The sequence below is a fragment of the Copidosoma floridanum genome, unplaced genomic scaffold (assembly GCF_036245765.1).
Source record: "Copidosoma floridanum isolate Cflo_tuat_1 unplaced genomic scaffold, Cflo_Japanese_pri ptg000030l, whole genome shotgun sequence".
Lineage (NCBI taxonomy): Eukaryota > Metazoa > Arthropoda > Insecta > Hymenoptera > Encyrtidae > Copidosoma > Copidosoma floridanum.
Genome location: NW_028321907.1, coordinates 15,852,354 through 15,866,492, shown reverse-complemented (window position 1 = coordinate 15,866,492; position 14,139 = coordinate 15,852,354). Strand labels below are relative to the sequence as shown.

The window sequence follows — 14,139 nt, the reverse complement described above, 5'->3', positions numbered from 1 at the left end:
TTAAGAAAGCGCGTCGATTCGAGGGCTTTGGCTTGTTTATTTTAAAATTCGAAATGCAACACGTAAGATTATTCAAAATAAAGAAATTTACAATTTTCTTGTTTCTTTCATCATTTCACTTTTCTTTTCAAAGGCAACTCGCATAATTACACTGGTAAACCTACAAATGGTCTCTTTTCGTATGATACAAATGTTTCATATTTTTATCTTTAATAAAAATAATAATGATTTGCTAATATATTTTATACATTCGGGTACGACTGCGAGGCGCAGTAACGTACGTATTAGTAGTGGTAGTTAATTAGTAGAGTGGTATAGTACACGTGGCCGTGTCACCCTTTTACATCAGCACATAAACGGACGAGAGAAGGCGAGCCCGAGAGGAAGCACGACCGAAATAGGGAATCCCTACAAGGGACTCCGTGGAGGACGTTTCGCAGGTTCGTATTTTATTTAAGAGTCTTTATGTCGAAGCTCGTTTCGGTAAATCGATCACATGTAGACCTACGAGTGGCACGAAGAAAAAGAGAGTATCCCAGTCTCTATTCTCTTGCTCTGCACACACGCGCTCTCTTTACTTCTCGGGAGGGAGAGAAAATGTTCTTTGGCCTTGACTCGACTTCAAGCGTGGAATGTTAATTGAAAACGGGCAGGGAAGCTCAGAGGCTTCGATTACTGCTACTGATGCTCCACCTCTTCCTCTTTTTCCACCTCCATTGGCTCTTTCGACTCCTTTGGTTGCTCTTTTTCTGATTTTCCATCTGGCGTTTTTTCCTCTATCACATGTGCATTACCTTCGGCGTGCTGATATAAATAAGTATATAAATAAGTATCGGCAGCATCGTAAAAGTATTGCAAGATTTCTAATGACTGAATTAATATTGAAATCCGTGTTTACTTACCTCTTCCCCCACAGCCAGTTCATTAGAACGCTCGATTGACTCTGAACGTCTCGCGCTGCAAGAGGTACAAAAAAAATAAAATTTCTCATTCCAATAGTAAAGTTCAATAATCAGTACAGGTCAACACATCGGTTAATCTAGCAATATTGCGCTGCTTACAATGGATGGCGGGAAATGAACCATACACTATGTACTACTTGCGGTCAAATAATTGTGGAAAACTAAACGTACGACACTTTCTCTTTTTCATTTTCGAAATCCAAGTGAAACTTGTCGATAATAATACTTACAGAGCGTGTAGTTGGCATTGACCAGTCTAGCCGCAGCTTCGGGCGGCAGTTTACTCAGCACATCCTTGTGAGCCATCAACATCATTTGCTGCGAGTGCCTCTGCTCCCGATCGTCCTTCAATCGTACGTCTCTCCCGTGATCTATACTTTTCAACTGCGATAGCCTGGGGAGGGAATTAAAAAAAAAAAAAATTCTAGCTTGTACACAATTCTACGTGCAAGAGTTTGATGTATGTAAATACTTGAATGGGTCACACGTATACAAAGCACCAAACAAAAAAGCGAGGTACGGGAAAGTATTGTATACCAGGGTTAAAAAAATAATCATTACTGATACATACTTCTGAGCAAGAGCCTTCTTGTCCTCGCCAATGGGCGAGTCAATGGCCTCCTTGGCTATTTCGACCGGGCCTTCGGATTTAGAAGGCGAGGGATTTTCAACGAGGGGCTCGGCCTCGACTTTACTAGCACTCGACGACTGTGACGGATCTTTCGGCGGACTCGTATCCGCATACTTTTTCAGCTCCTCGTTCACCCTGAGCGCATTCGACAATCTCAGCTGTAGGGTATCTCGTTCGTCAACCAACTGCGTCAGCTCGAGCGCTAGTTCCTCACATCGCACGTCCCTCTGATGCAACATGTACAGCGCAAGATCCAGCTCTCGGTCCGTTTCGACTGGTACGGATTCACTTTGCTGCAAGGGCAGATGAAAATTGTGTAAAAAAAAATGACAATCTAACGTTTGTTCCGTAAGATACAAGAGATTCTCAAGTACCAGATGTTGCACTTCTGCAGATTGTTCGGGTTTAGACACGTGTCGCTGCAGCGCGTTGTGAATAAGCTCGTACTCTCTGCTCTTCTCCTCCAATTGCTGCATAAGTCCATTGATCTGTTGTTCCCTTATCTCCAAGAGCTTCTTCAAGGCTGCGAGCTGATTCTCTTGATCTCCACTCCGAGCAACGAGCTCTTCTATTTTAGCGTTCTTTTCGCTCAGCTGCACCAGCATATTGTTAATGTCCGCCTCTTTTGTGGCATTCAACTCGACAATTTTTTGATCCTGCTCCCAGATATCCTTTTGCAGCCTTGCTCGTTCGTGTTCGACCTGGTTGTCCTTGTACTCCACGACCTCCAGCAACCGCTGCTCTAAATTTTTCTTATCTCGATTGCACTGATCCAACTCGTTGTGCATCATGGCCAGCTGTTGTTCAATGTGGCTGTCCTTCGACTGTGCCAACTCCAGCAGCTGCTGTTTCAGATTTTCCACGTCCCGCTCGCGCAAACCGAGGTCACTCATCAAACGTTGGTTCTCTTCCTCCAGTTGCTTCTTTATACTTGCTATTTCGTCTTTCTTTTCCTAAAGAACAACATAATATTTTTTGTGATTTGCTGAAAGAAAAAAAAATTCACTATAAAATCCATGATAAGACTTACCAATAGTATTCGTTCGAGGTCCTGCTGAGCCTCCATCCGAACCGTCTCCTTCTCAGAGTTTAATCTTTCGATCGTCGCCTTATCTTCAGCAGCCAATCTTTCCAGACCACGTAGACTCGCGACCTCGGCCTGCAGCTCATCTACGGTCAACTTGTAACTTTCGATTTCCTGGAAGTTCTCGTACATTTTGTACTTTGCTTCCTCAGCTACTGGCAGGGTTTCCTTCAGCTGAGCTTCTTTCTCTGCGAGTAAATACCTCAGGTCGTTGATCTGCTGGTCTCTTGAGTGCAGCTCATTCTGTAGTCTCATAAGTTCTTCCTGTTCTCCTAACGATCGCTTTCTTCTTTCGTGCTGTTGCTGTGCCGGCCGACCGTCCAGCTGCGTCTTGAGGGCGTGAATCTCCTGGTTCTTGATGATTATCTGCTCCTCCAAGTAAGATTTCTCGTTGTACAGCGCGTTCACGTTATCCTGCAACTCCTGAATCATCCGCGTCGTCTTAGCTTCGTTAAGCGAATACAATAGGTGCTCGATCTCGTCGTTTTTCGCTTTCAGCTCAGCCTTGAGCTTTTTCAGCTCCCGATCATCGTCGGTATCACTTCCAAACGTAAACACGGGCACGTCATCTTCATGCACCGCGGTCTCTTGCACGCTGACAACTTCTTTCGGCGTGCTGGCGCTCTGCTCTTGTGTTAGCGCTTCCAGCTTACCCTTGACCTCCTCGAGCTCGCTCATCTTGCTCTGCAGATCGAATCGCAACTGGTCGATTTCCTGCTGCTCTCTATCGTTGAGAGTGGCCTCGAGGTCGTTCAGTTTGGCTTGCTGCTCGTTGATTTTCTCGTTCTTCTCTTGCACCTCCATCACGTAGGCTTCGATCGACAGCTCAAGTCCTTTAACTTTGTCCCCCACGCCTCGTAGCTCCTCAAGTTCCGATCTTTGTTTCGAAAGCTCGTTGTCCTTGACAGCAATTTCCATGCTCAGCTCGTCCAGCCGCAACTTCTTCTCGTTCAGAGTGTCTGCCAGCTGTTGCGTCTTTGTCTGCAGCTGGGCCTTCTCCACGACGAGCTTCTTGTTCTCTTCTCTGGTCTCGACCAAGACTTTTTCGAGACTCGCAATCTGGGCCCTGAACTCTTCCTCGATCGCGGAATCTAGGTCACCTAAGCCGCCTATCGACCGCTGCGACTTGAGCTCGCGCTGCAAACTGTCAAACTGCACTTTGTACTCCTTCAGCTTCTTCACGTACTTGACGTTCTTCACTTGCGCGGTCTTGCCCTCCTCGATAAGCTTGGCGTTCTCGTCCGTTAACTCCTTAAGCTTCTCCTCGAGCTCGTCAACCTTCAGCCTCAGCTGAATCTCCGTGCTCGGAACCACGGGAATGTAAACGTGCTGCTCGGGCTCGACCGACTTGTCGTTGAATCCCCACGGGTCTTCGTCATCCTCCCACATCGACTCGGACGTCGGAGCGGGAGCTGATTTGACCTGCTGCGCTTCTCTCTTCTCCACTTTGATCTCCTGGCTAGCACGGAGAACTTCAATCTCGCGTAACAGTTGGTCCTTCTCTTGATTCGCAGCCTCAAGCTGGCTCTGGACGTTCTTCAGAGCTGCGGTGCTCTCCTTCAGATCCTCGTAGGCGCGAGCTACGTCGTTCACTTGCAACTGCAGGATTTCCCTCTCTCTGACAACTTGAGCGACTCTACTTTCGAGCTCGGCGATCACCGCGCTATCGCCGCTCGTCTTGGCTTCCATCTCCAACTGAACGATTTTGACCCTGTGCACCTCCTGAGCCGCCAACAATTCTTGATTCTCATTCTTAGCCGCTTCCAATTCCGACAAAAGTTCTCCATGCTTGATCTCAAAGCTCTGGAGTTTTTGCACAAGCGACGACGACTCGTCCAGACCCGGGGTGCCGAACAGCAAGTTACCGACGACGCGCTCGGCCTCCTGTTTTTCGAGGTTCAAATGTTCCAGTTGACCCAGGTAGCCCTCCCTCTCGTTCGTCGCTGAGATGATCCACGCGTTCTTGTGTTCCAGTTCTTCGGACAGCTTCTCGTAATCTACCTTTGCCGCTGCCAGTGCGTCATTGGCTGCCTTTATCTCGTTGTGCAATGCCGACACCTCCGCGTCCTTGGCCAAGAGAGCACTTTCCAGATCTGCGCGTGCTGCATTGAGATTGCGTAGCTCCACGGTCAACGACTCGATGGTTTCTCTCGCCTGCTGGATCTCGCTGTTCAGATGCACTTGCGCTGACTCCACCTCGAGCTTTCTCTCTTCTATTTGTCTGTTCAGTGCACTCACCTCATCCCTCAGTCTTCCGATCTCGAGCTGTTGTTCAGCGCTGACAGGTTGAGCTGGGGGAGCGCCAAATACCGAAGCGTCGAACAGAGGAGGTGTCTCGTTGAGCGACTCCTCGACGTCTCTCTTTTGCCGTTGGTCGGTTTCGTTGGCTGCCTGCTGCTGCTGCTGTGATAGAGCTTCGACATCAAACACGGACGAGGTAGCATCTAATCCCCAGCCCTCGTCCACGACGACGTTCTGTTGAGTACTCTTAAGCTGTTCGACTTCCTGCAGGAGATTCAACTTTTCTTGTTTCAGCTGTTCGTAATCTCGAACAAGGTTCTGCTTGTCTCCCTCTAGCTGTTCGATCCTGCCCTGTAATTCACGCTGGGTAGCTTCGCTGGCCGCGAGTGCTTGATGAAGGTCAGATTGGGACGTCTCGAGCTCTGCTTTCTGCTTCTCGAACCGCTCCAGTAGATCAATGTACTGACTGTGCTTGCTCTCGAAAGCTGCTGCAGTTTCTTTGTCCTTTGCAAGCTCTCTTTCAACTTCCTCGAGTTTAGTCTGCATTGTCGTGTTGAGCTCCTGCAGATGGGACACTCGTTGAGATAGCTCGTAATTTTCCCTCAGCGCCGCCTCGTACTTCGTCCTCGTCTCCTCGTTTGCAGCTGTCAGCGAGTTAAACTGCGCCATGAGCTCGTTGTAGGACTCCTGCAACGAGTTGTCCGGAATGGTACTCAGTCGCAAGTTCTCCTGCATCTGCACGAGATTACCGATCGAGTTGTGCAGTTCGTTGTCAAGATTTTCGATCTCCGCGTCACGTTCCTGTAACGCAAGAATATACACGTGATAAGGATGATGATAATGTTTTTATTTATATTTATATATGTAAAGGGACAATACCTGCAGTTTAGCCTCGAGAGCTTGCACGCGCGAGGCACACTGCGTGCAAATCTCCTGAGCCTCAGTCTTGCGAGTTTCCTCGATCTCCTTCTCCTTCTCGAGTTTTTCTAGCTGGGCGCGACGCTCTTCCGATTCTTTCTCGACGTTCTCCAGGCGCTCGTTGATTTGGGTCTGTTTCGACAACAACAGTCTGTTCTCGGTCGTCAGAGAATTTATCTGGGTAAGCTGCTCCATGTATTCCTTTTCCATGACCTCCATGCGCACGCCCAACTCGCGCGCGCGTTCCTTCACCTCGTTCAACTGCTGCAGCTCCTCCTGAAGAGCGCTCAATTTTTGTCCAGTTTCGGTGAGTTCCGACTTGGTTGCTTCCACGTCACGAACAGCATCGGCTCTCTCTGTCTGCGCGCGTTCGAGCTCCTCTTCCATTGCCACGATTCTATTATCCTTCTCTTGGATCTGAGTTAGAGATTGCTGCACCTCGCTGTTCTTGGCGTCCTTCTCGCTCTTCTCCAACGTCAACTTCTCCTCTAGCTCGCGAATCTTACTTTCCAGTTCCTCAACTTGAGCAGTCTTCTTCTTCGCAACGGCTGCATATTTCTTCATCTTCTCCAATTGAGTCTGCGACTTTTCTTCAGCATCTGCCAATCTCTTTTCCAAATCGGCCACTTGAGACTCCAAGCCCGACTTTACCTCTTCCGATACGCTGGCCGCCACCAAACTGTTCTTCTGATCCAGCTCACTCTGCAAACCAGCGATCTCCTGAGCCTTCAGCTGGATGTCCTCCAGGGAATCCTCGAGTCGGCGGTTCAACATGTTGATGTCCTCGGTGTGTTTGATCTTCAGCTGTTCCATCAGCTTGTAAGCATCTCGCAACTCATTGCTGTTGCTCCTGAATTGCCATTCCTGCTCCTCGTGCAGTGACTGCAGCTCCAAGAAGCGGTTCTCCAGATCGGCTCTCGTTCTTTGGGCATTTTGAAGCGCCTGTTCCTGACCTCTGTTGCTCTCCAAGAGATCCGCTGCTTTTCTCTCCTCTTCCTGGAGCTGTTCGCGAAGTTTATCGTTTTCAGCACTAAGTGCCTTGGCTTGGCCCTTCAACGCATCGATTTCAGCGACTCTCTGGGCAATTTTACCTTCAAGCTCGTCGACGAGGAGCTGCTTGCTGTTTAAATTCTCAGCCAGCTGCTCGTACTCTTCTGCAGATTTGGTATTTTCTAGTTTCTTTTGTAAATCGAACAACTGATGTCTCGCCACGAACAAGTCCTCTTCCACTAGGGTAGAATTCGTTCTCAAGGCCTCCAATTCCTCGGTCATCGACGCTACAGTCGTATCTCGTTGCTGGAGTTTTCCCGACAGCTTGCCCATCTCCTCCTGAAGCTCGTCCATTTTGATCAGGTCACTCTGCAACTGCGCGTACTTGGCCTGCAGCTCCTGATCCTTAGTCTCGATGCTCTTTCTCAGGTCATGAACAAGTTCCTCTTGCGATTCAAGGACGTCGGTCTGCACCTTCAATTTCTCCTCGAAACTCGCTATCGTGCTGTCCAGTTCCTCCTTCAAAGAATTCACGAGGGCATCCTTGCGCGCGGACTCTTCGAGCAGATTGTTTTTGTCTTCCTGCAGTGCCTGCAAACCTTCGGCGATCTCCTGCTTGCTGTGCTCCAGGGATTCCAGCTTGGCCTCGGTCTCTGAGCACCTCGCCTTCCACTCGACGATCGAGCTCGCGCTGTCTTCCAACTCGCGGCGTAACGAAGTCACGTCCAGATCGCAAGTCTCGCTGTCGCTGGCTATTTGCGCGGACTTGCGTTCGAGCTCTACCTCCTTGTCGGCCAATTTCGACCGCAGATCCTCGATCGCGTCCTTCTGTTCGTGGATTACGGCGTTGCACCGTGCGATCTCAGCCTCAAGCGTGGCCACTGCCACGAGCTCCAATTCGCTCGGTTTCGTACCCTCGACCGATTGGTCGACGGCACCGCCTGACTTTTCATCATCTACCAGCAGAGAGCTTTCCACGGCGGATGTTGATTCGGGAATTATAGGCTCCTCTTCGTGCAATTCTTGAGCGACGGTATCTTTCTCGACACCAAGTTTTTCTTCTTTGGTTGCCGGAGTTGGTTCATCTCGCACTTTCTCGACTTCCTCTTCCTCGAGTGGTTTTTCCATCAACTTGGAGACGAGCTCGGACTTTTCTTTCTCGAGCTCCTGCAAGCTGCTCGTCAAATTCTCGTTGAGCGCCGTCAAGCGGCAGATTTTCGCCAAAAGCTCCTCCACGTTGGCGCCCTCCTCTACCACTGTCGTCGAACCCATTCCAGCCTCCTGGCCCTCAACCCCCGGAGCATCTACCGATCTCACCTCGCGCGCTTTCGCCTCTTGCTCCAACTGCGGCACCTCGGACTCTTTGAGACCGGCTAGCGTCTCCTCGAGCTTGGTAACTTTCATGGTGAGCTCGTAGTTCTCGCGCGTCAAATTGTCGAGGCGCGAGCTCGCTTCGCCTTGCTCGGGTATGCGCTCGAACGACTCGGTGGAGCCGGTGTCCGAGGAGCCCTTCTCCTCGAAACGCGCCAGCTTCTCGAGCAGTACTCCGTTCTCCCGGGTCAGAGTATCGATTTTGCGCAAGAGATCGGCGCGATCGGCATCGGCGTTCAGAGCCTCGAACGATTCGGTCGAGTCGACGTTGGAACCGGTCTTGACGAAAGACTCGGTCGAGCCGACGTCCGACGAAGCTTTGAGCTCTTCGAGCTTGAGGACCTTCTGGGAGAGGCGCTCGTTCTCTTCCCTCAGACTCTCGAGTTGCCGCTGCTGCTCGGCGCGATCGGCATCCTCGGAGCTCTGCTTCTGCAGGGTTTCCAGCTGCTCCTCCAGATCGACGACCTTTATTTCCGCGGTGACCCGCAAACTCTCGGACTCGGCATTCTCGGCCTCCAGACTCGATACCTCTTGTTTGACCGCGTGGAGTTCTGAAACGTCCGAGTGGTTTTCTTTTTGTTAGAAACACTCGATTTTTCTTCTTCTCTTTCTCAGTAAAACTTTTTACCGATTAGCTTTTAGTTATCTACGCAAAGTCACAAGCAAAGTGTACACGCTTTGCATTAAAATTACGCAAGAGTTATATACGTTAGCATAATTTTCTTCCCTTTTTTTTTTTTTTTTTTTTGGCTATTTACAAGGAAAAATACGGATAGAATAGTGAATGTATAACTACCATTAATGGAATAGTATATCTTTAAGAAAATCAATAAATCAATAACGCGAAAATGTCACGATTCCATCTCTAATTGGCGATGCTGGTCTCCAAAAAAAAAAAAAAACCCATACCTTGCATGAGATCCAGTTTTTGGTTTTCCAGGATGGCGATGGCTTCGATGTGCGACTCGATCTCTTTAGCTTGAGCTGAGACCTTACCTTCAAGGTCGGGGATGCGTTCTTGCCACTCACCCGCTGATACTGTGCAGACACATCGTATTCCCGATATCGTTCATATTCGTATGGTTTTTTTTTTTTAATTTTTACAATACTCTAACACATATTATGTAAGCTTTGTTTGCAGTTTGTAATAATCACACAATAGTTTTGTATTTTTACTCCAAGCATACACGAATACTAAAGCGTTATAAAGCATTGCAAAATTAGATTGTTATTTCATGGCGAGTTTGATTAAAAAAAAAAAAAAAATCAACTTTGTTACTTTGGTAGCGTCACAATGTTGTACATATTGAAAAAAAAAAAAAAAAAAAAAAGCAGTCTTCGAATTTTAAACACACATATTGACTTGGAAGCTCATAAAAAAAATTATACATGCAGACAACTAATCAAGGTATTCAACAAGAAAGCATGCACATAACTTAAATTTTACAAAAAACATTCATTCTATTCCTAAAGAAATTAGAATTCAGCAAACTTTGACAAGTAATAAAGGTGGTTCCATGTTAAACATTTTTTTTTTTTCATTTCCAGCATATTCTTTTTCAAAATAATATTTAATTGGGATGAAGTACTAAAATTCGAGGAATCTCGTAATACAACAAAAATAAAAAATAAAAAAATTAATCGACAAATCGTTAAGAAATCCATCACCATAACAGAAAAACTATAAGCACAGCTTGCGGTCTGTCAAAAAATAAATATCCCACGTCACACGTAATATTTACAAACGTCATCTCTCTCTCTCAAAGAAAAATAAAAAGAAAAAAAAAATAAACTTCGCGAATATATGTGTGCAAAATGACAGAGCGATCAAATATATAACATTTACAAAAGAAAATATTGATAAAACAAAGGAGATGATGGATATATAACGACACAAGATCAGATCTGCTCTGGCTCCTACCTTTAAGCTCATCAAAGTCTACCAGACTCAGCTGAAGGTTACCTTTCTCTTCTTCCAGCAAGGTGATCTGGTTTGCTAACTTAACCAGTTCGGCATTCGAGTCGGACACCTATGAAAAAAAATTTTTTTAATTTATGAAAACCAACTTTATTCAACAAATTCAAATAATATTATAAACCAACCTTCTCAAAGCTCTTTAGTTGTTTTTGCAAGGTCTTCAATTTATTCTTGTGCTGAGCTTTCAGTTTGATCATGCTTTTATTTAATTCATCCAATTCTTTCGTCAGTTTCAGAACACGGTCGTCTTCCTTAGGAGCTTCGCTCTCAATGATACTAAGTTTTGTAGATATTTCGCCCTTTTCCGTTTCCAATTCATCAACTTTCTTCTCCAATTCGATAATTCTATCAGACAAATTTACATTTATAGCATTCAGCTCATCAATTTGTTTCTGCAGCTCAGTCTTGTACTGCTCTTCTTGACCTTGATGAGATTTCTTTAACTCTTCAAGGAGACTTTCTAGTTCTACTATTTTACTGTCCTTTTCGGCTATTAGGGCATCATTATTTGTAGGCTCACTAACGACGATCTGATTTTGCAATTCAGAAATGCTCTTTTGTAATTTATATTTTTCATCTTGCAAATTGCGGTTTTCTCGTTCTAGTTTTTCGATTTTGTACATCAAATCTTCGACCTCTGGTTGCTTTTCGATACCAAGACCAGACTCCAGATGCAAGATTTTTGCTTCAGCTTCAGCTAATTTTATTTCACGCTCTTCCAGCTGCTTTAATAAATTTTCGTTCTTATCTTTGAGTGATGTTTCCATCAAAACGAAATTTTCTTGCATTAATTTCATGGCATCTCTAGTATCAGCTAACGTATCCATGGTCGAACGTGAAAAATCGACACTAACTATTTCTGCTTGCATTTGGGCTTCCAATCGCCCTGTTAAACTGAAAAAAGATATTTTTATTTTAAGCACATCAAAATATACACAAAAATATATATTTCAATTCACCTTTGAACATTTTCTTCCAAAGCTGATATTTGACTAGTTTTTTCTTCTAGCTGCTTCAATAGATTGTCGTTTTTACTGCGTAACGATTCCTCTACCAGTACGAAATTTTCTTGCATTGATCTCATTTCGTCTTTCGTATCCTCCAAGGTATCCAATGTCACTTTTCCTCTTTTAGACAAATCTGCAGACATCAACGTGATGGCTTTTGTTTTGGAGTCTATAACTGAATCTTTTTCTTTCAAATTTTCTTGAAGGTCAATGACGGCTGCTTCCATTTCAAATAACTTATTGCTCAACTCGGTAATTTTTTTATCTTTGTCTTGAACAGAACTTAACTCGATCACCGGATGAGCAGTCTAAAAAATAAAGTTTCAAGTCGTTTAGTATTTTACATGTTATTTTCATTCGGCTTAATTCATAATCACCTGTGACGTTACAAGTACAGGGGTGACAATTGACACAGGAGTAATGTATGTCTCTTCAAATTGCTGCCTTAGAGCTTCAACTTTCTCTTCCGCAGCCCTCTTACTCTCAGTTAATTCTTTGCTTCTCTGTTCAAATATTTTTCTATCTTCAGCTAATTTTTTTTGCAACAACGAAGACTTGGCTATTGGAGTTTTTGCTTGGCTGATGTCATCAACCACGTCCTGAGTTAAATCGGGTGTGGTTGTATCAGACTTGGACTTTGGAGTACTTTCACTGGAAGATGTGGTATCATCTCTGGTCAAGCGATGAGATCTTTTGGCTCTGGTTTTAAATTTAGATAATTTTTTTGCATACTCCTGTAACACAAATATAAACACACGAAATAAAATTTGTTATTTTTATTAAAATATCATTATACTAAATCATAAGCCCAAGTAAAAAGAATTAGGTAATGACCTGTAATTCCTCTTCTTTCTTCTTTAAGCTCTGCTTGTTTTTGAGCATTATGTCTTTCACAGATTCTAATTGGTTTTTACTCTGTTCACATGTTTCTTTTAAATTGGTCACAGACTCGGGAAGAGGAGGAGGAGGGCCTGCCTCCATTGTCCCTGGTGGTTCCTCCGAACTACCCCACATTGCTAACTGAAGAATCAAAATATAAAAAAACCACATTTTCACGGACCGAAATTTCTCTTAATTTTAAGGAAAACTTTTTTTTCCGCACAACACCCAGAGTCAATCATTGGCAGTGAAAGTTTGTAAAATGTCTAGACTCAGTATCACCCACTGCTCTCGTTCTTGAGAGCTAATTGGATGAGAATGTGACTGGGGTAAACTAATTATGTTAGCATTTGCATACAACAGAGTCTTGTTTCCACAAACTGGGGATAATTCTACTTTGAAATCAGTCAAGCACATCATATTTTTCTCTTGGGAATCTAAATTAGATTTAACAAGTTTTATGGAGTCAAGGATCAATTTTTTATGCTAGCGTCATTAAGAAAACTTCTTTCTAAATTTTTGGGTACTTTTTTGATTTTATGAATGATATTTTTATAGTATTAAATTTACAACAAAAACAGTATTCAATATGTGCAATAAATCAATTTTACTTAAAAAATTTTTTTTTAATATTTAAAACTAAATGTTAACAATTATATTTTTAATAAAACAATGGACAATTTTTATTGATGAACAAGTGAAAAAAATCTCAACCAAAACAATGATACACACAACAAACAGATACTCTTTAAAAAATACTACCATATGTATGAGAGAAAAATGTATTTTCGTAAGACAAAAACTAGACAAAGTGGTCTTAAAAAAACTATACAAAACGATAAAAATTTTAGCACCACAAAGCAAAGGCTACACCCATGTCGTGTAATTATTTAATAAATACCAGTTTAACAGTTTGACGTTAAAAACTAACCTACATGTATTGTCATGTTAGTGCACGAAGAACCGTGTCGGCTAATAAATAATACTCTAGAGGAAAAAAATGCTTTCATTTCAGCCATCGTCGCTATCATAAAGACAGACTAATGGAATTACAACAAAATGACGTAACCGTAGATGATAAACTGTACAAAGAAACATAAAGGGTTATATGCCACTGTCTCAAAACAGTCTACAAATTAAAAATCTGACATCTGATCGGAGTTGCTTTCATCCAATGAAAAAATTACTTATTCCAAATTTGATTAGAAATGTGACCAACAGTGTAAAAAAGTAAACAATAACAATCATCATTTAAAGTTTGTGTTGGCATATGTACCTGGTGGTCTCGATACCGATCATAAGTATTTTACAACTGGTCAAGCTGGTGCAGGACGGCAGCTGTCACGAGGACAACACGTCAGCAGACATATTCTTCCACGTCGCCGAACTCTCTGCTGCTGCTCTTGTGGCCGCCAGCGTCAACGGCGTTTTTATTATTTAATATACTTATATCACTTTTAATTCACCGGCTATTCACAAATACTTTAGCGTATACACTGAATGCAAATGAATGAAAAACTATTTACTATACTTGCGAGCGTATATAAGTACACAAGTACAACCGATAAAATCTTTTATGAAATCGCCGACGCTAAAAAGAATCAGCACAAGAACCCTCTCTCTGCATGGTATATTATGCACACGAACCTTACGTTATATGGAGCTTTCCCGTTATCTAGAATAAGTAAAATTGATGATACACTTTGGCTGATTATTCACTCAGGAACACTGGGAACACAGATGAAGTAGTACAATAATTAACGATAAGAGTTCTGATCTGATTCACTATCTGTAAAGGTAATATACATATGCAAGTGTGTATGTTGAGTTACAACAATAGGTATGGATGTGTATGCATGTCACAGTTAATGAAAGGAGTTACTTATACATGTTCGTTGGCGATAAAAAACTAATTATACGCCCAGCAGCTTATTATCGGAGGTGCTAATTGCATTAATAAAAATAATTAAATTTATTTGAACTGCAATCAGTCACTGCAGAAATTAAATCGATTAGCATCGGTTGGGAGAGTACAGACAGCAGAAACTGTCTGACCAGCAGACGATAAAATTGAACGC

The 14,139-nt window shown here is 43.8% G+C and overlaps 1 protein-coding gene across 6 annotated transcripts; it reads right to left on the bottom strand.

Annotated features, from left to right (window-relative positions):
* Positions 1–696: 696 nt before the first annotated feature.
* Positions 697–13,930, bottom strand: LOC106639661 (uncharacterized). Of its 6 annotated transcripts, XM_089596305.1 has the most exons (16): positions 12,017–12,286; positions 11,560–11,916; positions 11,135–11,490; positions 10,301–11,069; positions 10,119–10,227; positions 9,107–9,235; positions 7,942–8,748; positions 5,798–7,860; positions 4,637–5,719; positions 2,624–4,429; positions 2,388–2,546; positions 1,933–2,303; positions 1,534–1,881; positions 1,193–1,356; positions 903–957; positions 697–804 (listed from the first exon to the last, which is right to left on the bottom strand). In XM_089596305.1, exons 1-16 carry the CDS (start codon positions 12,230–12,232, stop codon positions 780–782), a joined length of 8,817 nt encoding a protein of 2,938 aa, XP_089452431.1. In that variant the 5' UTR covers positions 12,233–12,286; the 3' UTR covers positions 697–779. The 6 variants fall into 6 exon arrangements, with proteins under 6 accessions (XP_089452431.1, XP_089452427.1, XP_089452429.1 ...); XM_089596301.1 differs by adding an exon at positions 13,338–13,930 and having other exon boundaries at positions 1,534–2,546; positions 2,624–5,719; positions 5,798–8,748; positions 12,017–12,202; XM_089596303.1 differs by having other exon boundaries at positions 1,534–1,886; positions 1,968–2,546; positions 2,624–5,719; positions 5,798–8,748.
* Between the last annotated feature and the right edge of the window lie 209 nt (positions 13,931–14,139).

What these genes read in the sequence shown, in the direction of transcription:
- LOC106639661 (XM_089596300.1), bottom strand. Translation starts at nt 12,232, where the DNA reads ATGTGGTTTTTTTATATTTTGATTCTTCAGTTAGCAATGTGGGGTAGT. An exon ending in CTGTACTTGTAACGTCACAG is followed by an intron (nt 11,491 to 11,559) that starts GTGATTATGAAT and finishes TTTATTTTTTAG; the next exon opens with ACTGCTCATCCGGTGATCGA. An exon ending in TTGGAAGAAAATGTTCAAAG is followed by an intron (nt 11,070 to 11,134) that starts GTGAATTGAAAT and finishes ATCTTTTTTCAG; the next exon opens with TTTAACAGGGCGATTGGAAG.